Source organism: Synchiropus splendidus, chromosome 12, assembly GCF_027744825.2.
Source record: "Synchiropus splendidus isolate RoL2022-P1 chromosome 12, RoL_Sspl_1.0, whole genome shotgun sequence".
NCBI classification, from domain to species: domain Eukaryota; kingdom Metazoa; phylum Chordata; class Actinopteri; order Syngnathiformes; family Callionymidae; genus Synchiropus; species Synchiropus splendidus.
This window is the reverse complement of record NC_071345.1, coordinates 879,099-906,562: the sequence shown is the minus strand read 5'-3', so window position 1 is coordinate 906,562 and position 27,464 is coordinate 879,099. Positions and strand designations below refer to the sequence as shown.

Here is a 27,464-nt window from a genome sequence, read left to right as displayed (position 1 = left end):
GTAGCTCAGTCTTCTTAGATGACTTCATTCTGTTGATGTTGGGAGGGGGGGGGACTCTCTAGTCAGCGGAGGTCAGGGGTCAGAGGGCGATGCTCGAGCCAAGCGTGGTCCCATCTTCCTCTCTGGAACGAAGCAACGTGGGTCAGAGGCTGGCGGCGATGTGTTGAGGGGCAGTCACCGCTGTGGGACGTCCCAGTTGTGAGACAACGTGGTGTGAAACTGGAGGCACAATTGGACGTGCTCCTCTGACCTTCATCCTCCAGCTGGGAAAGTTGAGTGTTTCAAAGTGCAACGAAGGAATCCATCCACGGTTCAGGTCTCTGGTGGTGGAGTCCAGAAGGATGAAAGCTTCATCTGGCTGGGACCAGTGCAGTCCAAGGCTGTGGAGGGACAGGAGATGGTCACAGACTGGCTGTGGCCGACGCGACACGGCGCCGCAGTATCGGGCTCATCTGACTGGTGGAACTCAGTTTATCCAGTAACTCAAGCCAGAACAAACGGCGGCGCTGAAAATAGCGCCCGGCTGGGAGAGCTGACGGCTCCTGTTGGGATTTGGTGGTTCGCTTCTTGCTTTGGATTTTCGGGAAGCTTCTGCTCTCTGGAGGTGATGGGCTTCCCTGAAGAACCTGGGCCTGTCTGGAGGTCTTCTCCAAGCCCGTGGTCATCCTGCCGCGTCAGCACAACCTGTGCCGCAAGTGTGCCAGCGACATTCTGCAGGTATCACTCGCTCTCGCCTCTTCCATGGCGTCTTGCTTCTTCTGAGTTCCACTCCTCAGTGTTTCACCAGTGAAGAGGGAGTTTCTATAAGACATGAAGCACAAGTGGCCCAGGCTGCTGTGGTGGTGTGAGCCAAGGCTGCCGCGGCTAAACACTGGTCCAGAGCAGCCTGGTCAAAAACGCTCTTTTAAATGTCGCTTAAAAAAAGCACGTCAACCCTGTTCCTGCGCCGCCACAAACTTCTTCTGTTTGGGCCTGAATAAGATCTCAGACAGGCGAGGTTTCTTCAGAAGCCACGTCTCTGACGTCACCACGCCACGTCCCTGGACGACCTGATGGAGTGCGACCTGTTGCGGACATGAAAGCCAGCCGTGCTGAGGTCACACAGGCGGAGCCTCCAAGCCGCCGTGTGCTTTGGTTTGGCATCTTTGGTGTCACTGTGATGACGGCGGTCCTGAGGAAGGAGGTGATTTAAGGCCGCCGCGTCGCGGGACCAGCCGCAGACATTTGCTCGTCACAAAGACTTGGAATAAAAGGCAGAGACCAGGAGGAGCCCAGAGATGAACCACCCGGAGGAGCAGGACGCCCAGGCGAAGGAGGCGCCGAGGCCGGACGCAGCTGAGGCCGACAGGCTGCCTCCTCTGGAGCCGCTGACGGAGAAAGAGAGGAGGTTCTACCTGATCCAGATGCTGGAGAAGATGAGAGCCTGCCACCAGGGGCTGGAGCAGAAGCTGGCCTTCAACCAGAAACGCCTGGACATGGAGGTCCGCTGCAACCTTCAGAGGATGAAGGAAGACCGGAGGATCATCGAGGCCCTGAGGGCCAAGATCGCCGAGCACGAGGCCTTCACCCTGAAGGTCTGCGACTCCTTCTCCAACGAGCTCCACGCGGAGAAAGAGAAGAACCTGCTGCTGAGTGAGGAGCTGGAGAACATGAGGGCCATAAACGAGGAGATCAAGCTCAAGTGCAAGATGGCGCAGGAGGCCACCAGCCACCTGCACAACAGAGTGGACACCGAGATCAAGTCTGTGGCCGAGCAGGTGGAGAAGGACCACCTGGTGATGGAGGGCCTGGCGGAAGGGATGAAGGCGGTGACCCGGAGAATGGAGGACGAGTCACCCCTGACGCGGCAGGTGGCCCACATGCAGGAGCACCTCATCTCTGAAGTGCAGACGCTCAGGAAGCTGGTGGACAAACACGTGAACCCCGAGTTCCACATCGAGATCCGGCTGGAAGATCTGAAGAGGTCGGAGACGGAGGTCCCCGAGGACGGCTCCCAGCAGGCGGCAGGTCCGCCCAAGGCCGGCCTGTCGGCCTGGGAGCGAGTCTGGCACAGCCTGAGCTGGAGGAGGGGCGCCGCCCCCAGGTCCTAGAGGCGCCAGGCGTGTGAGCCCAGGGCCTGAAGCAGCCCGACACCGTGTGCACCGTGGAAACCCCAATAAAGTCTCACACCAAGTTGAGTGTGGAGCTTCTTTGACGATCACTGGGAAGTTTGGTCTTTTCTTCTGAAGTCGCTCACCAGAGAACTGGCGTGTGACGTCATTCGCTCTCGTCATCCAGGAGGCGAACCCGTCCAGCACCGCTTCCGCTGCCCGTCATGTCGCCACCAGGTGGCGCTGGACCGCCACGGTGTGTTCGGCCTGCAGAGGAACCTGCTGGTGGAGAACATGGTGGAGACATCTACCGGAGCCAGGAGTCCTCACGGACAGTGGCTGGGGCGTGTCGCGCGCGGTGCGGCACCAGCATCGGAACTGTTGGCAAACGTTTCCACACGGACTGTTGACGTCGACGCACCATGCGCGAGCGGCTCAGGTTGAGATGGTGAACGTTCGAATGACGGTGCGAAGTAGAGACGCGCTCCACCTGATGCTGGACACGCTTTTGTTTCTGGAAAAACATCTCCACGGTGACCGTTTACTAACAGCTAGCGTGGTTAGCACAGCCACCGGAAGTGCCACCGCATCGCGTCTCCGGATCAAACGTCGTAGTTAAAATAGTTGAGAATCATTTTGGCTGAAATTATTCAAGGTTTAATGTCGATTAAATATAATCTTGGCCACGTTTCTCAGATGAATTTATACGACATTGATTTAAAATGATTAAAAATATATAATTGTATGACAATCATATTCCGATATTTTGTTGTTATTTGTAGATTGTGTGGAATAATTTGTGTCCGTCAAACATGAGGATGTAATATTGCGCTTTGGCCGCTGGAGGGCAGCATCCGAGCGGCGCGTGACGTGTGAGGAGCACCAGGAGGAGAAGGTCAACATCTACTGCCTCCGCTGCCAGACTCCCACCTGCTCCATGTGCAAGGTGTTCGGCCGACACCGCAGCGCGACGTGGCGCCGCTGCGCAGCGTCTACCAGAGGCAGAAGGTGCGCCGCCGCTCTCCACCTCAGCCACACTTGTGGGGACCGCTCCTGGTGGGGCTCGTGGGGGGGTGGGACGCACCATCACTGGGCTCCAGTCTGGTCCAGAGTCCTGTGTTTTGGAGGGGTTGGTTCAGGGGAAAGGGCGATGGTCCTCACAAGGCTAGAGAGAGACAAGTGTGTCACCCAGCCTGACGTTTGAGTGACGGACTTTGATTCACTTTATGACATTATGAAGATGAAGTGGTGATGATGAAGATGATGTTGATGAAGGCGAAGATGGTGATGATGATGAAGGCGACGATGATGATGATGATGAAGGCGACGATGATGATGATGGTGAAGGTGATGATGATGATGAAGGCAACGATGGTGATGATGATGAAGGTGATGGTGAAGATGATGATGATGGTGATGATGATGAAGGTGATGGTGATGATGATGAAGGTGATGGTGAAGATGATGAAGGTGATGGTGAAGATGATGATGATGGTGATGATGATGAAGGTGATGGTGATGATGATGAAGGTGATGGTGAAGATGATGATGATGGTGATGATGATGAAGGTGATGGTGATGATGATAAAGGTGATGGTGAAGATGATGAAGGTGATGGTGAAGATGATGATGATGGTGATGATGATGAAGGTGATGGTGATGATGATGAAGGTGATGAAGATGGTGATAATGATAAAGATGATGATGATGAAGGTGATGGTGATGATGATGAAGGTAATGGTGAAGGTGATGAAGGTGGTGAAGATGAAGTGAGGAGGTGTGTTTGGAGAGCTGATGGCAGGTGGAGCTCAGTGACACTATCGTGGCCAGTAATGACCAGATCCAGTCTGTCATCTCTCACATGGCGGACGTCTGCTGCTCTATCGAGGTGTCACTCACGCGCTGGTCTCGTAGCCCTTGCGGGACCACACTCCCCCCCCACCCCCCTCAGGACGGCGGCCAGCAGCGGCGGCAGCAGCTGGACTCTCGCTTCTCGGCTCTGCTGCGGCTCCTGGACCACAGGAAGCAGCGGCTGGTGTCGCACATCGGCAGCCGCCACCTGGTGGAGACGGCGCTGCGCAGCATGGAGGAGCCCCGCGTGGCCGTCTTCATCCAGGTGAGGGGCCGCCGCGTCTCTGTCTTCCAGAACACCTGCGCGCTGCTGGAGAAGTGAGTCACGTGACCGCGGCGGGAGCCCTCGGCCGCTGCTTAACCTCTGACCCTCGGCAGGATGGCGGCGGCGACGGCGCGCTCCTCCAGCGCGGAGCGTCTGGACGCCGGCGTCCTGAGCCTGAGCCCCGTCCTGGTCGACACGGAGGACGTGGCGCAGCTGCTGAGGAACACGGACTTCTGCGGCGGTGAGTCCGGACCCGGGTCAGAACCAGCAGCGCCCTCTCTGACGCTGGGTGTCCGACTCTCGCAGATGATGAAGGTGATGAAGAGGAGCCGCTGGTGACCCCCCGCCCTGGAGGTCAGTGGCCCGCGCCGCCCTGCAGGGGGCGCCACTTGGGAGGGACACAGCCGTTTGGTTTTGACAGCCGTTTTATTAGAAAAGGACAAAATAAAGACGAGAAATAGAAGCCGGTGCACGCGTCGCTGCTCCGCCACTAGAGGCCAGTCGATGTAGGGGGCGCTCAAGTTCACCACTGTCGTCAGAGCTTGGCTGAGAGCGGTCACGCTCCGTGGACTGTGACGTCTGCTCAGCGTCCTGCTCCGTTCAGTTCAGTCACACTGGCGCCAAGATACAGGCGTTCAAGCGGGATAAACAAGTAATTCTGACCTCGCTTACATGCACCGCGGGTCACTCCCCACGTGTATAGCAGATTTGGCGGTTTCATTTCTCTACATGTTTAAATAAAAAGGAGCTTTTTCTGACCTAAAATAGGCGTGTATTTTGGGGCCCGTGTGACTCCACAGGCAGAGTGGAACGCAGCCTTCGGCTCGGCTGCCTCTTCCCGCGCGTCTGAGCTCCTCAGGCGAGGCGCGCGGTCACTTCGGAACCAAAGCCGAGGTGGTTCCGAGAGTCCAGTCGGAGGTGTGAACGGGCAGGACGCGAGCGGACAGTCTGTGGGCGCGGGCCAGCCGGGGCGCTACTTGCCGACCTCGTCCAGAACTTTGCGGTTGAAGTGCGCCTGCTCCCTCTGGTTCTCCATCTGGGCCATGTGGATCATGTTCCGCAGCAGGTGGAAGGTCAGGTCGATGGAGAGCGGCGGCTCCTGGCTGCGCTTCAGCAGCGCCGCGGCCGCATCCCTCACCTCCTCCTCTACCTCCTCCTCCTCCGTGTCCAGGAGCCGCAGCGGGTCCGGTGCTCCTCGGTGCGCGAGCCTGTCGCCCAGCAAGCGCGAGGCGGCGTTGCCTCCCGCGGCGGCCGCGCGCAGCAGCTCCTCCTCCACGCGGCCGCTGTCGTCCATCCAGCCCAGGAGCGCGCGAGGTCTGCCGGCCACCGGCCGCAGGTGCGAGGCGAGGAGGAGGAGCGAGGCGAGCAGCAGCAGCGCGCCCTTCATCCTGGCCGCGGGAGAGAGACGGGCGCCGGGTTAGAGGCTGCGCAGGTCACGTGACCCCCCCCCCCAGAATCCCGGGGCTCAAGGGGCCGCGTTAATTCTCGCTAAATAATGTTCACAATTACGACCTGAAAACACATGATCAGAGCGAAGAGTTGGACCCCAGATAACGGGTGGAAAGTGCGTGAAGGCAGCGTCCAATTACAAAACTGTCCATGACTTTTAAAAGCGACTCCAAGTTGTGATGAAAATAGAAGAATAAAGGGGCAAAACAGCTTCAACATGGAGACCCAAGCAGACATTGAATTTGGATCAAACGTTTGTTATATTGTCAAACCTGGTCCGGTAAAGTGGCTCCGACAGAAACAGAAAACAGTTCATAATAACAATAATAATAATGTTTAAAAAAGAAATTCCACCTCCGTGGATCGCAAACTCACGTGCGTGTCAGCTCGGGGGTCCAGGCAGAGTTCGGGTCCGTCTCGGGTCCAGTGAGCGGCTGCGGAGGACTGGCCGTTATATGAGCTGCGGTGACGTCACCGAAGTGGCAGAATCACGACCATCTCAGAGGAAGTCAACAAATCATGTCGGATTCTGACAAGTTGTCCGCACTGTCCCGGCGTTTCTGGCGCCGCGTTCACACGTCAGCGGGTGGATGCGACTTCTGCGAACAAGGTGGATGATCAGGCGGAGGGAGGCTGAGGCACCTGAGATGCTGCGGACGGAGTGAAGAAAGACCCGAGAGCGCCACCTCTTGGTCCTCCGCCAGGAGGGAGGAAATCAGAGCGCCAGACGGAGCCAACACTTCAACATTTTAATATGAAACGTTCTTCATGGAACCAAACCAGTGGTCCTATTCCAAGTGTCTACAAACGACTGTGTGTGTGTTTCATCTCCATAAATAAAGGTGGAGAGATTTGGGAGACATTTCGAGTGTGAATGTGTCACTGGGACTGGACGAGCACTTTCCTCTCGACCTTTACGACTGAGTCACTTTTACACCTCCAAAATATCAGAGTCCCGGGAACATCATCATCGTTGTCGTCGTCATCTTCTTCTTCATCACCATCATCACCACCCTCATCATCCTCGTCATCATCGTCACCATCATCAGAACTTGTTGGCCTTCCAGGTCAGGTAGGAGTTCCAGATGACGGCGACGATCTGGACCACAGCCAGTCTACGGCAACAGATGAGAAACTTGATCGACAGTTTGTTCAAAGACGACAACAGAGTGACTCAAAAGAAGCTTCAGTTGAAGTTTTTTTTTAAAGATGAAAGTCATAAAAAATATTGTAAGGTAAATGAAATCATGTATTTTTAGTCACGCAATTCAATAAAAAAACACTGGGAAATAGAAAGTATTGGGGTTGAAAAAAGAACTACATAAAAAAACGATGTTAATATATGTATATACATGTATATAAAAATTTAAAGATCTGCACTGGTGGAAATATTAACACTTATCGAAAATAAAAAATCAATTAAAACAACTAAAATGCTGACTGTAAAATAGGTTTTCACATAAAAAAAAAAACAAAAAAGCATGAAAAGAAAAAGAAAAATGGAAAATATTTCAAACTTCTGGATTAAAAAAAAAACATTTAAAAATGAAAACAAAATGATCATTCAAACAAACAAAAGGAAGGTCACGTTGCAGGCGGAACTCTGGCGAGTCACATGACCTGGCCAGCCTACCGGTGCTGCAGAGGAACGAAGTAGAAGTTGGCGATCTGCACGGGCGGCCAGAGCTGCGGCACAAAGACAGGTGTGTTACCAGCGGGAGGGCGGGGGGCCACCTGCAGGTTGCACTCACGCAGTAGTTGGAGACCAGAGCGTCGGCGTAGTCCTGCAGGAGAGAGTCACATCCATCAGCAGCAGAACCCACCCGGGAGTCCAACCTTCACACCACTTTGAAAAGTTGGGTAATGATCCGAAGTTTGGACGCAGCGGCTGAGACACCTGAGGAGATCCAGAGCAGGAGCCGCTCCAAATCCGCCCGGTGACGGATGAGCCGGCGGCAGGAGGCTCCAGCCGAGTCGGCAGTTTAGAGCGCAGAGTTAGAGACGCTGGCGTTGATGAGCGCGGAGGAGGCGGGGCCTAATCCCACTCATCAGGACCAGAAGAGCAGCCGGCCTGTGTCTGCAGGGTCGCTGGTTCAATCCCAGCTCCCGGGTGTCCTTGAGCAAGACACTTTCCCCTGACCACTCTCAACTTGTTTGAGTCGGCTCGCGGTGACCTCTTGACCCCGGGTCCTGATCCCGACTGGAGTCGCTCAGACACTCGCTCAGACAGCCTGGGTTTGACTCTCCGCTCGCGTAACTCTGACCTTCCCCTCCCAGGACCAAGAACCGGCGGGTTACGGTGAAATCAAACAGTGGCGGCGTCTCACTGAAGGTCGCTCCAAAGGTCAGGCATTATAAAACAACATCCCGCTTGTCTCGCCACCGACTCAGAAACACGTTTGTAATTATGGACCAACAAGACTCCTGCCAGCTCCGGCGACCTCCGCCGACCCCGGGACGTCATGTGACGGCGCTGCGGGAGGGCGGCTGTTTGCTTGGCGCCGTGTTTCCTGGCCGCCGTGTGATGAGATGTGTGGATCTGGCCTGCGCCTGGGTAAATAATTGATCAGCCGCCGGACAGATGAGTCACGGCGCAGCACCAGTGTCAGCTCCCGAAACAAGGTCCCTGCCGCGGCTGCCAGGAAGCGACAGGCGGACAGAGGCTCGGCATTTAAACACGGGCGCCGACGAAAGGTCACGCCGACTGCCATCTGCGGGTCCGACTGCAGGGCCGCGGCTCCTCCCTCACGCAGCTTCCGCTCCAGTCCCAGTCGACAGATCCAGAAATATCTGGAGCTCACAGACTGGCTGAGCGGCGGCTGGAGACTGAAACACTGAGACACCAGCTCAGCAGGACCCAGCCACCACAGTCACAGATGCAGAAAATAAACACACGTCAGCACCAAAAAAGAGAGCCGTAACCTGAGTGAGATTACGTTCAGAAACATTCAGTACCACTACTCACAATCAGAGCAATATGAAAGGGTGAAAACATGAATCAAGAAAATAAATAAATATGAAAAAATGTCATTTGAGATATGGTTAAGAATAAAACTGGGGGCTGAAATATGACCAGTGAGTAAAGTAAAATAATGTGCTCGGTTTTTTTACTGTTTCTAGCTATTTGACCATGAAAGGAAAAAGACAACTCTCTGCCTCTTGAACACACCTTTAAAAGCTGCTGTCATTTCCACAAAAGGTTTAAAATATGAATGCAAAATGGATAAAACTCTGAAATGTAGGTAAAGAAATTACATATGCTCAAAAGCAAACCATTGTTAAAATGAGTGAAAAAACTAATCCAGAAAAAAGTGCAATAAGTCTCAGTCTCAGAAAAGCAGTTAAGTAATTGGTTTTGAAAGTGGGACGGGCGCCCCCACCCCCCCGTGGGACGGGCACCCCCCCGTGGAGCGACGGCTGAGCTGCCTTGAGCTGCAGCTGCTCAACAGAGGGTCATGAGGAGGGACCCGGGGGAACTGTGTCTCACAGCACTGGCCGCTGACAAGTGCGGGTGTGGGGACCAGAGTCATGGCAGGTAATAGAAGACTGACAAAGAAGACTGACAGAAGAAGGGAGAGAAGAAGAGCAACGTGAGCCTGAGGGCTGCAGCGGCGCCCTCTGCCGGTCACTCACCCGCTTGAGCTTGGCCACGTTCTGCTCCGGCGTCAGGCCGTTGAGCGCTCCGGAGGCGCAGAGGAACGCGGCCAGGAAGCACGGGGCGAAACCCAGCTGCAGATGAGACCAGTCACAGCTGAAAGCTCAGACACCCCCGGCCCACAGGGGGCGCTGCAGGCCCGCAGCGTCAGAGAAAAGCAAGCGGCGAGTTTGTCAGTTAACGTCCCTTTGTTTGTCAGTGGAAACATGGAGGTCGACGTGTTCCCTCGACAGTCGGAGCAGCGGCTGTCAGCGAGCGTCTGACAAGCCGTCAGTCACGGGGGAAACATGAATGAAGACAGGAAGCGAGAGGGAAAAGAAGAGGGAGAAGATGAGAGCTGAGGATGAGGCCCATCAAATGCAAAGGTAGAGGAAGTGGAAAAGAGAGAAAAGGATGGAGGAAGAGCAAGATGATGAGGAAGAGAGGGAAGAAGTTAGAAAAGGAGGAGGGCAGAAGAAGAATAGGATTAGTGGGAACGGAGAGAAGAAGGACAAACAGCAAGACAAAGTCAGGAGCAAGACAGGAGAAAAGAGGGGGAAGCAGAGGAACAAAAGAGAAGAGTCAGAAGAAGAAGAGCAGAGAGACAGAAGGAGGAGAAGAAGAGCAGAGAGACAGACAGTGCAGGAGGAGGAGAAGAGGAGCAGAGAGACAGAGAGCGGGAGGAGGAGAAGAAGAGCAGAGAGACAGAAGGAGGAGAAGGAGAGCAGAGAGACAGACAGTGCAGGAGGAGGAGAAGAAGAACAGAGAGACAGACAGTGCAGGAGGAGGAGAAGAAGAGCAGAGAGACAGACAGAGCAGGAGGAGGAGAAGAAGAGCAGAGAGACAGACAGTGCAGGAGGAGGAGAAGGAGAGCAGAGAGACAGACAGTGCAGGAGGAGGAGAAGAAGAGCAGAGAGACAGACAGAGCAGGAGGAGGAGAAGAAGAGCAGAGAGACAGACAGAGCAGGAGGAGGAGAAGAAGAGCAGAGAGACAGACAGTGCAGGAGAAGAAGAGCAGAGAGAGAAGAAGAAGATGAAGAAGAAGAAGAATGCCGCCACTTCACAGACAGAGGTTGCTGGTTCAGGGACCCTCACCTGGTCCACCAGCATCTTCTTCACGGCAGCGCTCTTGCTTCCTCCCACCACCAGTCGGTCCAGGACCCGGTACCAGCTCCCGATCACCGGACCCTTCGGAGCACAGATGACCTTTAGTGACCTTGTCCCAAACATTACGACCAGCTGTGTGATGTCGGTCGAGCCGTTCCGTCAAAACTCACTCAACGTTAGTGGAGATATTTTATCACCGTGCGTCTGTACCAGGTTTAGTTTGACGTGTGGGGACCAACTCTTGGACACACATCACCTGTGGGGACATTTGTGCCAGACCCCACAAGGTCAAGCCTCAAATGGAGGATGAAGACTTGAAAATAACTGGGCTCCAGTTTGGTTCAGGTGAGCCGTGAAAATGTCCCCACAAAGCATGAAGACTTGACACGTGTGTGTCATAAGACGATTAGAGACAGAAATAAACGGCGTGTGAAAGAGAAGACACAAAGACGCGCGAGAGCGGCGGCTTGTCGTCACGCCGCCGTGTTTAGAAACGGATTGTTGGACGGTTGTGTTCATGTCCTCCTTCCACCGGCTGCACAACAGAGGCGCGGCGCTCCGCAGCTAAACAACTGTCAAGCCGCCACACGAAACCTGAGCAGCGCCGAGAGCGCCGTTCCACTCAGCCTTCCAACATACGACCACTGGCACGAGACAATCCGTAGAATCATTCCTAAATGACACATGGCAGGGATAGTTGCAGTTGAGAACTCAATGTTTTCTACGATACAAATATGGCACTTAGATATAATATTAATATTACGGAATAATCATAGCTGATTTTGGATCAAACATGACGGGTTTAAGAGAACAAAAGACTAATTCAGATGATCGTTTTGATGTAAATCATTTGAAAAAGAACTATATATATTGCATTACAATTGCGCAGGTGACTGCTACCATGTCTTTTCTTGGTTAAAAATAAGCATGTCTTGAATGAAACGAGGTAAATTGTGACAGACACGGACACATGGCTTGCTGTTGTCGGGCCACTGACTCGGTTGAAACTCCAGTGAAAGTGAAGGCACGTGCGCGTGAAGACGGCGGCTCACTGACGGTTCGACACTCGCTCTGCAGCTCACCACGAAGAAGAAGCCGATGCTCATCATCTTGAGCGTCCTCGGAGCGTTGTGCTGCGCGAGTCCTCGCCGCTCGATCAGCTGCTGGGAGATGACGTCACCGACACCGACTAGGGAACCTGCGGTCCAGAGCAAACGCGACAGAGAACAGTGAGAGCTAGTGACAGTGGAGCGAGCCAACCGGGCTCGGCGAGACGCGACCTTTCCCTGAAATGCCACGCGTGCGCGCGCGGCAAATGTCACTGGCACCTGAGCAGCGCAGCTTCCGGGTCACCTGGACACAAAGCTAGCACGCGCTGTGTAAAGTTAGAAAAGACGGAGGTTACAGGAGGCCCGCCGTCTGTTGGTGCTCAACGTTTAAAGGGAAAAACAAAAGTCACCTAATTTATATTTTTATTCGAAAGACGTGAAAATCAATGTTTAAACCTCAAATTACTTCGTCTTATCGCCTTGCTAGTAAGTCGTGTTTTTTTTCTTCTTTGCCTCCATCTAGTGTTAAAACTCTGGTACTACAAGGCACTGCGGCTCTTAAACGTCGGCCAAAATTAAAAATGGAAAACTGCCGGGTCAAACCTACAACAGATGCTTTTTGAAAAAAAAAAAAAAGACAATAAATATATAAATAAATAACATATGTATCCAGTAAACTGAAACATCTACAGCAACCAGTTATCCTGAAAGCTTACACACAAACCCTACTCACATTGGAAATAATACATGATAAAAAGGCAAGAAAAATGAAAAGAATTCAACAGTAAAGTCTGGACCAACAACACTGCAGTGGGAACAGTCTTTTTTCCTTCTGTTTCCTTCCTCCACGAAGAAGACGCTGTGTTTGTGTTCACTGGGAATCATCCGTCCACTCTCCACCTAATGTTTCATCAGACCTCACCTACATGTGATTCCCTCACCGGCCCCACACAAGCAGAAGTCGGCAGCAAAGCACAAACACAATCAGTGGAGAACGAGAGAGAGAAAGACCAGGCGCTATTTGATGGACGGGGGAAGGTCTTTTGATGGACTCAGCTGAAAGCTAAGGGCACGAAGGAGAGCTTGAAACGCTCCAGCATCAGTGGAAGTAGAGAAGAAAATAGCAACAGTCAAAGTCATGCTTCACCAAGGCGATGAACACAATACACGAGGGGCTCAGAGATCATGTCACAATGTGTGATCGACACCATCACATCCAGCAGAGGAGAAGTTTCTAAACGGAATGCGAGCGTCTCATTATCAGCTCATGACGGAGACAGAACCCGGGTATGTTGGGTTCGATCACTTCTGGCTGCTCACTCTCAAAGTTAGTGTTTCAAATGGATACAAGCGGCTGGAAGTTGAAATGGTTCTTCAAGAGCTCAAAGTTCATCTGCAATGTTGACACTGAATCTACACCCAAAGGTCCATGACATAGTTGCTCCCTGATGAACGTTGACCTGCAGATGTGGGTGACCCCGAAACCGTGATCGAATGTTCCCACCTGCTGTTACGATCTGCACCGTCCAGGGGTATTTGGTCATCAGGGCCTGGTATGTTCTCCACAGGTTCGCCATTCTCACCCCCTGCACACACACACACAAACGACTCCTGAACTGACGTAGTCAAGTTTTGTCTGGGTTTAAACCCGCCAGGCAGGTGCAGGTGCGTGTGTCGGTACTGAGTCATCTGTACCAGAACCGCTGGTTTGGAGTCGGAACTTCAGAGAAGTTGGAAGCCGCCTGACAATGTGACTCAAATGGAGGTTAACAAGTGGCGTCGTGTTTCTCGTGACTCCCGCTCTAAGAGCACTGATGGTCACATACTTGATGGAGTGTACGAAGCTCATCTCCAGCCTAGTTTGAAGCTCAGAGACACCGACCATCACCGAACAAAACAAACCATTACCCGTCAGCCCTGCAACTTATTTTACACTTTTTATTATTTTTCAAATTCAGTTCAGCTTCACGCATTTTTAAATACAATTTCGCGGGTCTATGAAACTCCACAGTGACAGAAAATATTCCAGATGACAAATGTGAACGATGAATAACCGTCGATATTTGAATTCGTGATGTTTTTACGCAGCTTACCTTCTCAAGTGAATGGAGCTGGTGCGTTCAAGGACGCTAGCACGACAGATATCAGGAACGCTGCAGCGAATGTAACAACAGTTAGGTTACCACACAGGAGATGCCAAAAGCAGCGGAATAAAGGCAGACGTCGACTTTTAAACACGCCGAACAGCCCGGCTCAACACAAACTTACCAAGTCTGAATGATAACCAGCTCCCCAAGAGCAAGTGAACGCACCAGCGGCTTCAGGTCCGTCACTTCCGCCAGTATAAATGTGTCCGCACAAGTGACCGCCTCCCACTGGACACTCGGGTAATTGCATCATGAACATGAGACGTCAATCTTCATGGAAAACAACGGAAAATCCAAGCACAAACGTACGAACTGCTATTTGGAAGTTTTATTAATGTAAACACAAAACAAATTGGCCGCACCTAAGACGCAAATGCTTCACAGCTTGACACGGTAGATCGTGTTGTCATTGTCCAGCAAGTGCTTTGTGTGGATCTGCAGTCTGATCGAGATGTCGTATTGAGACACGCGCTTCATGGATCAGCTCGTCCTCACTGTAAACAACAATAACTCACAATGGTCGAGGAACATGGCTGAAGCACTAACGGAACCAATCGTTGTCAAATGCAACGTGTAAATGTAGCTTTGTCTGCTGGTAACTGCAGAGCTGCGTCACACTGACTTCACCAACGGAGAAAAACTGGAGCCTGGAACGTCACACTGATGACGGTTGTTGATTCACTGAGCTGATGAGGTAAAGAATCGTGGAACAATACACACAGCAGTTTGGTCTGGAACGGTGAATTAAAGTCGCTGCTTCCGTGTTTGAATGAACCGTTTCATTCACCTTTAAACCTGAATAAGAAGGAGCCCATTATTGTACAGCAGTTACTCCACAGTCTGCATGAGTTCGGCTCTTTGTTCCCCAAAAATCACTGTCCTTGTGTTTTCCCACAATGTTCCTGTACGCCAGCTTCCTCACCTCTACTCCTCCATATTTATTGAAATAAACATTCAATGGTGAGGAAGGACTGGATTTTGTTGTTAAAACAGCGCCTTTTTGTTTTTGCCAGTGTTGCTATGGTAACAGACGACGACAACATTATTGAATTCATTTCTTTACAAAAAAAGAAGCAAAAGTGCAAAGTCCTGACGAAGCAGACGAACTGAAAAGTGTGGTCGGCGTCAAGCTTTCTTCAGGACTACGTTTTGGTGGCGGAGCAGCAGCGAGCGAGAGAGAGAGAGAGACAGCGTCTCTGTGAGAGGGTCCAGAGCGAGTGAGAGCCGCGGGGACGTCGGCCAGTCTCCTGGCCAGGCTGGTCTTCAGAAGTCCATCCCTTCATCGCTCTCGCACCAGTCTGAAGGCGCGTCCGTGCCAAAGTATCGATCCCCAAAATTACCTTCAGCCAGAGACGGAATATGAGACGAGGAGGAGCAGGTGTCGCAGGAGGAAGCGACACCACAACCTCAGAAGATCATCGCTGAGTGAGCTACACCTGAAGGTCACCGGCATAACACTGAAGAAGCAACACATGAGCAGGTCCCACATCTGACGCAGCGCAGGACAAGGTGAAGCCGTTCAACCAATAAAACCATGACCTTTAACATCACAGTTGGATGGAATCAAAAATGAAACCTACATTTCTGTTTGGAGAGTTGCAGGAGAAGGTGCCATAAAGATGAGAAAAACCAGACTACAAGTAATAATCATTATATTTGGTGTGAACTTTCAGAGCAAAAAGCAAAAATGAAGATCTCAGAAAACTTTAAATTGAGAAATAGACATAAAACATGCAAGCACCATGAGCTGCTCTGAGACCGGCCTCACACCCGTCACGGTGACTAGAGCAGCTCATGTTCAAGCTCTGAAACTGAGCACAGACGGACTCACCGATGCCTGGGATGATGTGGAACTGGTCGTTGACCTCCTTGTCCACCGCGGTGGTGATGATCCGCACCTTGGGGAAGGCGTAGGCCACCGAGTGGACGCCCATCTCTGCCATGAGCAGGGAGAGCAGGAAGATCTTGTCCTCGGCCACGTCGTGGTCCTGCGCAGGCGGAGGGTGAGCAGAGCGGGTGGGACCGTACGGCTCGCACGTGCAGACCTACCAGCAGGACTCTGACCGCCATGAGCGCGGCTGCTCCTGTGGACACGGTGCTGTCCATCAGGATCACGTAGTCCTCACTGATCTCTTTAGGCAGACGGAGGTAGTGAAGCTGGAGAAGAGCCGAGTTTCAGCGCAAACCTGGACTGAGCGGTTGGCCGGGTGCCGTCTCACCTCTGGCTCTCCGGTGTCGTGGTTGGTCTGGATGAGGATCTTCCCCAGGCGGATGTCTTTACAGACGGCCGTCAGAGCCTGCTCCATGGTCTCTCCTGCCCTCAGGATGGACACACCTGTGATCTGCAGAGAGGGCGGAGCTCTAGAGGCAGAGCCCTGAAGAAGGCAGCTGAAGCCGGAGCGGTGGCCTTACTCTTTTACCGCTCAGCCGCCGGCCCTGGTAGATGCCACCCTGCGGCGTCTCCACGGAGACGGGCTGGAAGCAGAAGAGGATGAAACGCAGCCAGAGGTTCAGAGACTCGCCAAGTGCTGTCCACCTTGAGCGGCAGGAAGGAGAGGGCGTGTTCGATCAGCAGCCGCATTAATCTCTTGGAGTAGAAGATGAACTCATCGCGGTTGGTCTCCTTGTTCCTGCGCACCAACACGAGGCAGGTGAGACGGCGCCGCGCTCGGACCAACACCCCCCCGCCATCATCACTGACCTGATGATGGTGTGCATGCCCCGGACCTGCGGCGTGCTCTCCATCACGCTGAGGGTCGTGGGTAACGGCTGCCCCTGGTGGGCCGAGGCCAGCGCTGATCTGGGGTCGACAAAACAAAGCATGACGCTGCTGACGTCCACACCAACACGCTGCTCTGGTCTTTCACCAGCAGGGGGCGCTGACGACCAGCTTCTCCAACAGGAGGCTGCCAGAAGCAGGGCGAGGCAGGAGACAGGAACCAAACGGCTCCAGAATATTCTCCTTCAAGTCACAGCAGCACTGAGCGACTGACACAGATGAAACTGTGTCGTCATGGAAACCAGACCTCAGCTCCATTAGACTTACAGTGTCCAGTCCGGTCGGGCCTGGGTGACCGGGTCTGGGGTTGGACTGTGTTGAGGTAGAGATGGTGCTAAAGGACCTAAAGAAAGAGGAAACCAGGACCTTGCTGGATCAAGGTCAGAGGTCGGAGTGGTGGGAGCCTCGATGGATGGTTCCACAGAGAAGTGCTGCTTTAACTGAAGGAGGAAATATTCGCCTCAGAGAAGCAAGTCATGCCGCTCCAGCAGGCCTTAGCTTCAGCGTGCACTTGGAGACATGCACCTGCCGTGGAAGCTCTGAAACATACTGCGGTGCGGGTGGGAAGAGTAAAGACAGGGCTTTGCTACAGTGGCAGCTTGCTGAGGTGAGGGCCACGACAGAACTGGCTTCCCCTTCATCAGTCCTGAGCAGCACGACAGGGGATCCCTCACATGAGGAGGAGGAGGAGGTGTCTGAGGCATCAGAGTGAAGAGGGTCACTTCACCTGACTGCAGCTAGGACCAACATGCTTCACATCAATACCAACACTGCGACAAGAGCAGCACAGAGAGGCAGCCAAAACTGAGGTGCGCTGAAATGATGGGCGGGTAAAAGTGGAGCCTCACATGTCCCAGCGCAGCTTCCTCTGGTTCAGCGGTGGGAAAAAGGAAATGATGTGAGTGAGGGAGTGAATGAGGGAGAGAGAGAGAAAAAGAGCAGAGCAACATGTTGCAGCTTTGACGTTCACGCAGAGACAAGAAGGTTTCAGGAGGAAACTCAGCGGAGCGTTAACACAACCTGTGTGTAACGGCGCAGCAGAAGAAGTGGGGCCTCGTATCTCCTGTGAGAAACAATTCAAGCCGGCGACAGGCTCCTTTTGTGGTTTTCCGTCACATCCAGAAGCAGAAGCCTGACTGCTGTGTGCCACACTTGTGTATTTAGTGCACAAACTAGCGCCTGAAGGCAGCGGAGGAACACGTGAGCTGTGAGGAGCACAGCTGAGGACAGTTCCGACCGCTGCCTTCCAAAGGAAAGAACTAAAGAAGACCCTATGAAACAAGCAGATAAAGGTAGGTGGTGATGATGATGATGATGAGGAAGGCTCCAATAAAATGCTTATGCTTCTTCACTGAAGTTCTGTGTGCTCTGACCGGACGGTCTGTCATGGTGTTTGATGTGGAATCATGAACTATGACATAGTTCTTTGCCTCTGATCATGTGATCCGCACCACTGCAACAGCATCCGAAGGTAATGAGGAAGGGTGGAGGACATGGGTCGAGCGGGAGCGTGATGACAGAGTAGGGAGGGAAACAAAGGGACAGAGGTGAAATAAGCCCAAACCGTCCGTACCTCACATTGATCTCACGCTGGAATGGGAGGACAGCATTCAGCCAGGCAGGGGGCAGGGTGGGGGTCGTGCACGCACAAGGAGACACGCAGGCACAGCAACGTGCGTGTGTGTGTGTGTGTTCAAGCAGTGAGGAACAGAAGAGAACAAAGGTGAGAACACACAATCACAGGAATGACGTTTGCTTCACAGTCATCACGTGGCACTTCAGCAGACCTGCTTCTGTTCATTAGGTGGGAGCCACCTGCAGTGGCCTCCAGCTCTGCAACCTTCATGGACTCGAGGAGAAACGACGGCAGAGAGGCTCTGGGGAAATGATTTCTTGCTCAAACTAACTTTCCCAGGATCAATTTAAGGCGGACATGAGGTGAGAGGACAGGTTCCAGACATGATGTCACCTCTGGAGCAACCCTCTTGTTTGGTTTAGTGACAGACAGGTCGTGTTCACACAGTCAGCTCCGGTGAGAGACCAAGGTCAACAGGAGCCGTGCTTATCAGAACAACACCCAGCCGACCTGGAGTGCCCCCGGAAGACACCCACCATCGACAGTGTTGCCTACGGTTCTGCCATTGCACAACACACTGCAGAAGTCTTACCTTCTCCAGCTGACTGTGAACGTGCTGCACGATCAGATCCAGCGCCACAAAGTTGTCTCCTCCTGCAAACAGAGGGAGATAAATGTTGGTGTGAAGCTATTTGAGGCAAAGAATGTAAGGGGTTTGTCTGTAAACTCTCCAAACCACAATAATGTGATAAAATCAAAACTGTTATTTAAGGCAAATAAATAAATCCTGATATATTTTGCCACATTGTCCGCCCCTTTCTGGAGACATTTTAAACAAATACATTTTCTGAAATTCATTTCTGCAAATAACTCCACAACAAATATTGAGTGTCAGTAGCTACAATTTCACAAGTGAAAAGGGATTTTCTGCAGGAGTTTCGACTAAGCACATTTGGCCGAGGTTCCTTCAGTGGTGAGCCTTGAGATTTTTTCAAAGAACCAAGTGTGTGGTGGCTTTAATTTGAAAACCACTTCTTCACTTTTCACTTTTCATCCGGCTTCCCGTCGATTACGCCAGGTCGAAACTCTGCTCATCAGCTGCGCAGCTGTGACGCAGACGCGTTCAGTGGGAACTCATGAGTGTTGGGCAACGACCTCCACTGACCTCTGGGCACCACGATGTCGGCCACCTGCACTGTCGGCTCGATGTACTGCTCAAAGGCGGGCTTGACAAACTTGTTGTACTGCTTGATGATGCCGCCGATGTCCCGCCCACGGTGGGCGACGTCTCTCTTCAACCTTCGTATGAGACGGATGTCCGAGTCGGTGTCCACAAACACCTTCATGTCCAGCAGCTGGGAACAGAAGGCAAACACAGGTTCATCCCTTCACCTCCATGTTTGATTCACTACTCCAACCCTGCTGAGTAATAACAATTAAGAGCCGGACTCAGGCCACTGAGACAGAACCCGCAGTCCAACAGGCTCCATTACACCGAGCTTCAAGTCAGCAAAACCAAGAAAAATCAATGACGGCGCATCACAACACAGGAGGAGCGGCGCACAGGGAGGCGTCCCGCGCGTGAGCTGATTTAGAGCAGGTGCCCGGGTATAACTCAGGTCCACAATGAGCTGGCTGTTCATGTCGGCATAAATCAGACGGTGACCAGCAGTGAGATGTCGCCAAAGATGAGAGGACGATGAAGAGAAACGACACTCGCCATTATCAGTTGGAACAGGACGTCAACACGGGACCCTGGCCCCCGGTTCCCAGCTACACTATACACACTGCACACACTCACACCCCGGATCGGTCGGCTCTTATCTTCAGGGATATATTTCCACAGACGGCGGCGCAGCTCTTCATTAACATATCAGATTTACAGCAGTCATCGACTCCCGCTCCCAGGATGGACACATGAATCACTGTGGACAACAGCGGTTATTAACAGAGCCAGGGTTGAGTCCCCGGGGAGCTGGCGCGTCTTATCGCCACGGTCCAGCACTCACACGCACACACACAGAACACTGCCGCATGGATTTTCTCAGACCCATCACAACCGTGTGATGAAAGTGTGATCATTAATTTCCGGCTGATGTATCGGCTCCATTCTTTATTTAAAACGCACGCTTGTGATTTTAATGAGAAATACACGGGAGCATAAACTGCGATAAAATGGACTCTTAATTCATTTCATTTCAACACTTACGCAGTGATCAGTCAGAAAAAACGAGCCGCTCCAACATACAATACTCATGGAGCCTCTGGACAGAGACGTTCCCCGGACGTAACTCACGATACAGACGGACCAGTCCTCATGCAAGAGTCTGTCCTGCACCATGGTTCTGCTGTCACGCTCCACTTAGTGAGGCCAGAGTTAGTGCAGACATACAAGTATGACAACAACAACAACTTAACTCACAAAGTAGACAAACAGGCCAGAACAAATGGTCCAGACTAGCTGACGTCATCCCCACTTTCTTCCGCTCACCAGACCCCAATCCATGTGGTGTTTTAGTTGCCAACCACCAGGAGGAGGCCTGCTCAAACACTGTTGTGCGGAGTTGTGTACCACAGAAACACAGTCAGGAGGGTTTGGGGGTGGTTTGTCAGGAAAGAGGTGGGGGTGACCTTTGAACTTTCCAAAGACATCAAAGTTAAAGCCAGTATTTAAAGCAGTCAAGGTTTAGTTCTCATTCTCACCTTGAGTAGTTCTTTGTTTGCAAACGCCAGAATTCCCTCGAATATGACCACGTTGGCGCCGTAGACTATTTTCTGGAAGAGGAAAGTGGTGTGAGGAAGTCTGACCTCTGGATGTGTGCACACACTGGAGCCGGCAGCTGACACCAGACCGGACACAGGCTGCACATGGAGTCAGATCTGCTCCACCTGACTCCCTCCGAGGGTCTCAGTCAGCAGCAGAACACAAATGAGCTGGTGTGGCCGAGCCACTTCCCGTCTTCAGAACCTTCCAGAACAGGAGCAAGACCCCAGCAAAGCTCCTCATCTAGGTGGACAAGAAGCTTCCAAGTCCACAGCACCTCGTCTGCCACTCTTCAATCACAGTTTTAATTGAAGTCAGAAGCTATTAACCCCAGCAGGAGCGGCGGACCACGGCACGGACGCTGGGCCCGTCCTGACTGAAACCACACGCCCTCTCTGGAACCACTGCTGCGGTCTGGACTCTCCCGCCGTCCGTGCACGGCCGCGGCGCTCAGCCATGAAATTACACGACACGGAAACAGAGAGCAGCTGTCAGAGAGCAACACGGCCTGATTGATTCCACGCAGACTTGTTGCTGGGAGAAAACTCGGGGGACAAACGTGTCCCGGACACTAACGCTTTAAGAATGACCTCATTAGGTGGGATCTCATTGAGCGGCGGCCCACTCACTCGAGACTCCTCCGGGAGAGATCAGCAGTTCATTATTTAAGCCACAGGAGCAGAGGACGGTGGCGGCGGCAGCAGGGGGGGAGTGGCGTTCGGGGGTTCCAGATCCAGAGCATCACAGGACTGGGACTGATATTTCATTAGGAGAGGACAAACACACTTTCTCCAGGCTGCAACCTTGTGGGTCTATTCCTGCGTCTGTGTGCGATCCTTGCGAGGACTCGGGCTGTGTCCCACTCCTCCCTCTAACAGCAGCACTTGGTTGTGAGCGCCCTCCACCTTGAAGCTCCCTCCGACCACCAAGTGAAGTGACTGACGTCCCTCAGAATTGGGACCACACCTGATGACGTCACGCGTAAAGACAGCGTGTCATTGGCTGTGTTTTGTCTCCTTCATATCCAGTGTTGGAGACGTTTTTGCAACCTCTTGCATCGGCGCTTTTCTCAGAAGAAATGGGCGGAGCCTATGTTGCGGCGATAGATGTGTGAGAGGTATGAGGATGCTAACGTTAGCCTGGATGCTAGCCCACTGTTGTTTGTTCAGAAGAAATCCAAACCTACTGTTGAACATCCATGTCATTTCAAGTGGTGAACGGCCAGTGAGGAGGAGTGGGACACACCACACTGAGCCCAGTGTCAGGGGGGGAGATGGGACACAGCCTTGCATTTTCGGTGGTCCCCACAAGTTCAAACCTCAGTAGTAATCCTAAACAAGTGAATATTGTTGAACCAGTGACATCCTTCGTCACCAGCAACACAGAGTTACGCCCCCCGGAGTGACCCTCCCCCAACAGCGTCCGCAGGGAGCGTGTTGCACGTCTCACCCACTCCTTGCGCCTGCAGTGGGAGGTGAAGTCGTACACCGGCACTTTGATGCTCTTCCCTTTCTTCAGCTTCCTCAGGACGGTGACCAGCAGCTCAAAGTCGAACGCATCCGGGTGGTCAAAGTTGTACTCGTTCCTGGCCGCCAGCTCCTGCTCCTCCTTGTTCAGCACCTTCACATACATCAAGGGACTCACAAAGGAGAATCCACAACTCGTGTGTTTCTGACCTCGGACAGAGCCACCAGGTACCTTGTAGAAGGAGTCCATGGAGAGCAGAACCACCCAGGGAACATCCAGAGCTTCGATGATCTTGTTGGCCACCGTGGTTTTCCCGGACGCGCTGCCTCCACACAGACCTGCGCAGGAGCACAGTCTTATTCTCCCGGGTTAGAGCACAAGGAAGCAACACACTTCACAAGCAGTGCTTCAGCTGGAGGGTTTCAGAGCAGTGGAGATCAAGGATTTGGAGACGAGGAGGAGTGGTGCATTTGGTTCATCATTAAAACGGTGTCCACATTCCGCAGTGTTTTTGTTTGCATGGCTGACAGGGTGTGTGTTTATGTGTCTGTTTTAGAGTGTTTCAACACTTAATACATGAGTGTTAGTTGGATATTAGATGGCCTCAGTCTCAGAGAGGGGAAATTCAAGATGATGCAAGGGAAATGGAAGGCCTTGTTGGTGAAAAAGACTCATTATAAATGATGCCGATTTAAAATGAATCAATTTCAAATAAACAGCAATAAATACATTATTATTGTAGTTGTGACTTAACCAATGTTTGCCACCAGAATGATTCAATTTGAGTTGAATCTGAACTTAAACTTCAGCGTGAACACAATCCTGAAGTGCTTTTCATTTCAATTTTCATCAGCAATACACAAATTGAACCAGAATTTCTGTCTAGAATGAATGATTGGAAAATCAGTCAGAAGCCTCATACTTTTAAAATAATATCAACATTGTTCTTCTGAAAAAATTATTCATCTTTTGGAGCCCTTGGAAAAACGTGCTCAGCTCCAAAATACGATGATTGATGACGTGTGTGTGTGTTCAAGAGATTCGACAGGCGGAGGAAAGGTGGAGCCCTGCCTCACCTCACCTCACCTGACCTCACAAGTTACAGAGAGGAGAGCTGCTGCGGGACGACAGCCAGCCCCAACACTGTGCGTGCGCCAACACAAACAGCCTCCGGAGCTGCCTCAGTGGAATTAATGATTTCCAGTCAAGTCTTTAAGTCGGTTTGTGCTGGGATCAGAACAAATGAAGGCCGAGTCACTCACGAGTCACAGACATGCTGAGCTCAGCAGTCAGCCAGTTGTTTCATAAATCACAGGGTCGAGTCTCACTCCGCTCCTCAGTGACTTGCTGCTGCTGCTTTCCCAAGTCAATCCACCCACACCAGGGACTGACTTGGTTTTTTCACTGTCACTGCGTGTCCTGAGAAACCGCGACTCACTTTTGAACAGATCTGCAACAGCTGCAGACACAGAACATTTTCATTTGAGGCAGCAAACTGCAGGATTATAGGTCAGAGGAAAATGTTCTCACACGCATGTTCTGAACCACATTTCCATCCAGCCCTCTGAAGCCAACCCTCATGCACTCAATCTGATGTGCAAATGCATCGGACGAGTTCAGTCTCAGATCAACGTTTGCAATGTCATGACTATGGATTTTTGCAGCCGATCACAGATACCGATCACATGGATTGATTCACCTTCTTCTACCGCTTATCCGGGGTCGGGTCGCGGAGGCAGCATTCGGAGCAGGGAAGCCCAAACTTCCCGGTCCACACAAACCTCCTCCAGCTCCTCCCGGGGGATCCCGAGGCGTTCCCAGGCCAGAGCGGAGACATCATCTCTCCAGCCAGTCCTGGGTCTTCCCCGGGGTCTCCTCCCGCTAGGACATGCCCGGAACACCTCCCCAGGGAGGCGTCCAGGGGGCATCCAGATTGATTTTTGATCAAAATGATGAGACCTTCTGTGTACATGATGTGAAAACATGAACCAATAAATCATTTTAATTCAGATACATTTTATATCCCTCTTCAAGAAGCAAAAAATAGAAGAAAAAACTTTGCAGAACACAGCAACTATTCTGACAAAAGAAGAATAATTTGATGACATCACAGTTTGGTGAGTCTCTAGAGACGGTGCTGTGTCTGTGAAATAGTTCCATCCTGGCCACTTGTAGCAGGACTTGGAGACAGAGAGCAATGCAGTTATGAAAGTTTCCACCGGATGTTTTCAAACGTTTCAGAGTCAGGTGGCTGACAAACGCTGCACCCGACTCCAAAACGGTGAGGGATCCGGTCATTTCTGCCTCCACACCAGAAAAAGGCTGCTCATCCAGCTCGGTGAAATGAATGATTATTTCTTATTGTTCCGAACGTCACGCTGGGAGCGGTGGGTGTTGCCAAGTGTTAGTTGCACTAACAGCTGCTGGGGAACCAGCGCTCTCACGAGCCCAGAAAACTCTCCGTGCTCCGTCACGTGCTGGAGCTTTGAATGGCGTGTTACATTTGAAGGCGCTTCCCTGCGCAGCATTGTCCCGTGCATGTGCTGCAGGATGCTAACTTGACATGACAGAATGAAAGAAGCTCCACAGCAGACACGCCGCAGCCCAGTGAGCAGCGAGGAGGGAGGAGCGGACGCATCACAGCCGGTGCTGCTTCATCAGAGCACCGGCTGTCGCACCTGATGGGTTGATGTGATCGGGAGTGACAGGTAGAGATCGGCATTCACCAATTAGGCTGAAATCGGCCGATCATGATCAGTGACCGATTGATCAGAGCATCCCTAATTATGACAAAAGTTAGGCCTCACAATAGACATGAGGTTCATCAATCAGTTTGAGAAAGAATAAATCAGAAGGATGACATCACATTCAGCGATAACCCCAGCGTTCTGATGACAGAAGCACCTCATCTGATTATGGTTGCCATGGTGACCTGGCCAGCCAGCAATGCACAAAGCAAGAGTGGCTTGGAATGAGGAGCATTGATGGACACTGGAGTCATGAGCACCAGTGCTACAGTAGCAACAGCCACCACTGAAGCATCAAAACAGCAGACGTGTCTGCTGCGTACAGGATAGGGATGTACTTCTGACTTCAAGCTGGCTGAGGGACACTCCTGTTGGGGCCAAAACTGGACACCCGGTGGCCGGTCGCAGAATTGCAAGCGTGTGAGAGCCCTGCCTCAGATCGCTCAGAGGATGTAGCATCCACTCACCGATAACAAAGGCCTCTTTGAAGGTGGTCCCGGTCACATTGTACCACGGAGGCCTGCCGGCTGTGTAGATGGTCCTCTTGTTGGTCCGCAGCAGCGGCGGTTCCGTCTTCGACTGGCTGGTGGTTCGTTTGCGTGGGGTCAGTGAAGGGGTCAGAGGGCAACACGGGACATGGCTGGAAAGGCCGTCCAGTGAATCCTCTCCACTCCCACTGCGCCAGAGACACAGAAGAAACTTGAACAAAATCACTGCGTGAGGTTCACGTCATGCTTCTTTACAGGGACCATCAGAGATGCCTGTTAGCTCAGAGTCCACCCTGCTGCTGCCCCAGCAACGGCATTTAAATCACCATCAGCAAGGAAGCGAGAGTCAACGCCAAGACTGGAGTGGAAACCCACTTCCTGCAGATGTTGTGTGGAGGACGGAGAAAGAGCAGCTCCTCCTGACTCCCCCCCGAGTCCTCCACACCTCTTACTGTCGGTGCTGTTGAGGGGGAGGTGAGGTGAACTCTTCGAGCCTCCCCAGGAAAACACACCGATGCCCGTGGCTGCAGCACGACAGGACTGAGGGGGCTCGCATGAGTAAGGCCTCATCACTTGGCAACGTCTCCCCCTGGCCGGCCCTCACAGACACGTAGTGCTTTTGGTGCGAAGAGCACGCGATCATAAGTGACATGAGAACATTAGTTGCGCAATAAGCTTCTTCACGTGTTCAAGCCGAGGCGAACATTAGCATGTGATGCAAGAAACACGCCGGTAGTACACCGAGGTTCGCCGACCACACGAATGCATTTGGATTCGATTCATAAGCGCGATAGTTACTGAAATGAAGCCTCAAAACGATGACTATAAAAGAGACGGCGTGATTCTTCGTTCATTACACAAGAAAAAGCGAAGGACCGACAGCAAGTGTCAGAGCAGGTGACGGAGGGAAGAAGGGAAAACACCAGTCGCTTTTGTGTTGTGTTTATGTGAAGCGATGCTAACCGGAGCTAACCAGCTAGCCGCAGTAGCAACCTGCCTCTCCTCACATTCTGGCCCTCCCAGCGGCGCGGCGTGACACGGCAGCACCGGCGGGAGCAACACTCAGTACCTGTCGGATCTGGAGACGGACCGCTCCGTCTCGGCGCCGTTGTCGGGCCGCTTGTCTGCATTTCGCTCCGCGCTGGAGGCTTCCATGTCGAACCGCAGCGGCGCGGAAAACAAACACGGCGAGCGTCATGACGTCAGAGGGCGTGACGCGGTGCTGCGTTCACAGTCACCCGAAAAGGGAACGTTGGCCTACCTTCACGCAAGGTTGAAAAAAAAAAAAAAACCCGTCAAATTAACGTTATTAATTAGTAATTCATCATCAATCCAAAAACGCACATGATTGACGGAACGTTAGTTACGAAGTTTTTTTTCCATAATCCTAATGGCGGGCCAGATGAACATAAAACAAATTTGATCACAAATGATGCGACAATATGATTAAAACGTTGCTGAATTTGACACCTGCCCTCGCATCTAAACGTTACTTCTGAACGTTTTAATTTCACATTTAAAGTTTTTTCACACTGACCTTGAACGCCCCTATTCTTTATTTCTTTATATACACCCGTTAAAAAACGCATTTCGATCATATTCATGCAAAGAATATTGAAATGTGCCTTTAGTAATGCAACTTAACAAGCGGCCACTGAAGGCAAAATGGACAAAGCTGAGAGCCAGTGCTGGACAAGCTCTAATTCTAACTAAATCAGCCGTAATCGTGAGCAAAAATAACAGGTTCAGACGCAGTTGAATCTCAACATGCGAGGCATCTATTTCCAATAACACATTTATCGGAAGATTTCGCGCTAAAATGTATAAGAATAAAACACGAAAAAGGAAATACACGATGACAACAAAAATGATTGTAATAATTTTGGAAAGCGTGATAACTATGTAGCGATTGACTGAGCTGTTTTAAATTCAATATGTCAGATGACATTCTATATTACGGCTGTTTATTTAAAATCAGCGAGTGACGTGGCTTTAAATGCTGCGGCCTTTCTGCGGTTCATTGCGCATTAGAAACGGAAAATAGAAATGAT

The 27,464-nt window shown here is 51.9% G+C and overlaps 4 protein-coding genes across 9 annotated transcripts; 1 reads left to right on the top strand and 3 right to left on the bottom strand.

Moving 5' to 3' along the window:
- Positions 1-89: 89 nt before the first annotated feature.
- Positions 90-5,170, top strand: trim54 (tripartite motif containing 54). Its single transcript, XM_053881532.1, is given in 10 exon segments — positions 90-160; positions 624-717; positions 1,254-2,042; positions 2,229-2,529; positions 2,942-3,055; positions 3,058-3,098; positions 3,892-3,978; positions 4,042-4,259; positions 4,320-4,447; positions 4,513-5,170. Coding segments are annotated over 10 exon segments (1,998 nt in total). The 3' UTR covers positions 4,668-5,170.
- uts1 (urotensin 1) lies at positions 4,624-6,201 on the bottom strand. The gene is made up of 2 exons (XM_053880400.1): positions 6,031-6,201; positions 4,624-5,594 (listed from the first exon to the last, which is right to left on the bottom strand). Exon 2 carries the CDS (start codon positions 5,591-5,593, stop codon positions 5,180-5,182), a length of 414 nt encoding a protein of 137 aa, XP_053736375.1. The 5' UTR covers position 5,594; positions 6,031-6,201; the 3' UTR covers positions 4,624-5,179.
- A 194-nt stretch (positions 6,202-6,395) lies between these two features.
- Positions 6,396-15,504, bottom strand: mpv17 (mitochondrial inner membrane protein MPV17). Of its 2 annotated transcripts, none has more exons than XM_053880399.1 (9): positions 15,424-15,504; positions 13,539-13,598; positions 12,950-13,031; positions 11,479-11,594; positions 10,385-10,477; positions 9,289-9,384; positions 7,407-7,439; positions 7,289-7,341; positions 6,396-6,770 (listed from the first exon to the last, which is right to left on the bottom strand). In XM_053880399.1, the coding sequence occupies exons 3-9, from the start codon at positions 13,020-13,022 to the stop codon at positions 6,701-6,703; spliced, it is 534 nt and encodes a 177-aa protein (XP_053736374.1). In that variant the 5' UTR covers positions 13,023-13,031; positions 13,539-13,598; positions 15,424-15,504; the 3' UTR covers positions 6,396-6,700. The 2 variants fall into 2 exon arrangements, with proteins under 2 accessions (XP_053736374.1, XP_053736373.1); XM_053880398.1 differs by lacking the exon at positions 15,424-15,504 and adding an exon at positions 13,714-13,810 and having other exon boundaries at positions 6,397-6,770.
- On the bottom strand, positions 14,787-26,625 carry si:ch211-243j20.2 (uridine-cytidine kinase-like 1). 5 transcript variants are annotated; one of them, XM_053880390.1, is made up of 15 exons: positions 26,483-26,625; positions 25,393-25,601; positions 22,410-22,516; positions 22,161-22,331; positions 20,651-20,722; positions 19,113-19,302; positions 18,540-18,601; positions 17,945-17,961; positions 16,294-16,392; positions 16,129-16,222; positions 16,005-16,067; positions 15,812-15,934; positions 15,642-15,749; positions 15,424-15,580; positions 14,787-14,932 (listed from the first exon to the last, which is right to left on the bottom strand). In XM_053880390.1, exons 1-15 carry the CDS (start codon positions 26,566-26,568, stop codon positions 14,856-14,858), a joined length of 1,635 nt encoding a protein of 544 aa, XP_053736365.1. In that variant the 5' UTR covers positions 26,569-26,625; the 3' UTR covers positions 14,787-14,855. The 5 variants fall into 5 exon arrangements, with proteins under 5 accessions (XP_053736365.1, XP_053736364.1, XP_053736363.1 ...); XM_053880389.1 differs by lacking the exon at positions 17,945-17,961 and adding an exon at positions 17,220-17,239; XM_053880388.1 differs by lacking the exon at positions 14,787-14,932 and having other exon boundaries at positions 15,284-15,580.
- Positions 26,626-27,464: the final 839 nt, after the last annotated feature.

What these genes read in the sequence shown, in the direction of transcription:
- uts1 (XM_053880400.1), bottom strand. Translation starts at nt 5,593, where the DNA reads ATGAAGGGCGCGCTGCTGCTGCTCGCCTCGCTCCTCCTCCTCGCCTCG.
- mpv17 (XM_053880399.1), bottom strand. Translation starts at nt 13,022, where the DNA reads ATGGCGAACCTGTGGAGAACATACCAGGCCCTGATGACCAAATACCCC. An exon ending in GCATCGGCTTCTTCTTCGTG is followed by an intron (nt 10,478 to 11,478) that starts GTGAGCTGCAGA and finishes TGTGCTCCGAAG; the next exon opens with GGTCCGGTGATCGGGAGCTG. An exon ending in TTCGTTCCTCTGCAGCACCG is followed by an intron (nt 6,771 to 7,288) that starts GTAGGCTGGCCA and finishes CTGTTGCCGTAG; the next exon opens with ACTGGCTGTGGTCCAGATCG.
- si:ch211-243j20.2 (XM_053880387.1), bottom strand. Translation starts at nt 26,568, where the DNA reads ATGGAAGCCTCCAGCGCGGAGCGAAATGCAGACAAGCGGCCCGACAAC. An exon ending in GGCATGCACACCATCATCAG is followed by an intron (nt 16,223 to 16,293) that starts GTCAGTGATGAT and finishes GTTGGTGCGCAG; the next exon opens with GAACAAGGAGACCAACCGCG. An exon ending in TCTCCTTCCTGCCGCTCAAG is followed by an intron (nt 16,068 to 16,128) that starts GTGGACAGCACT and finishes TTCTGCTTCCAG; the next exon opens with CCCGTCTCCGTGGAGACGCC.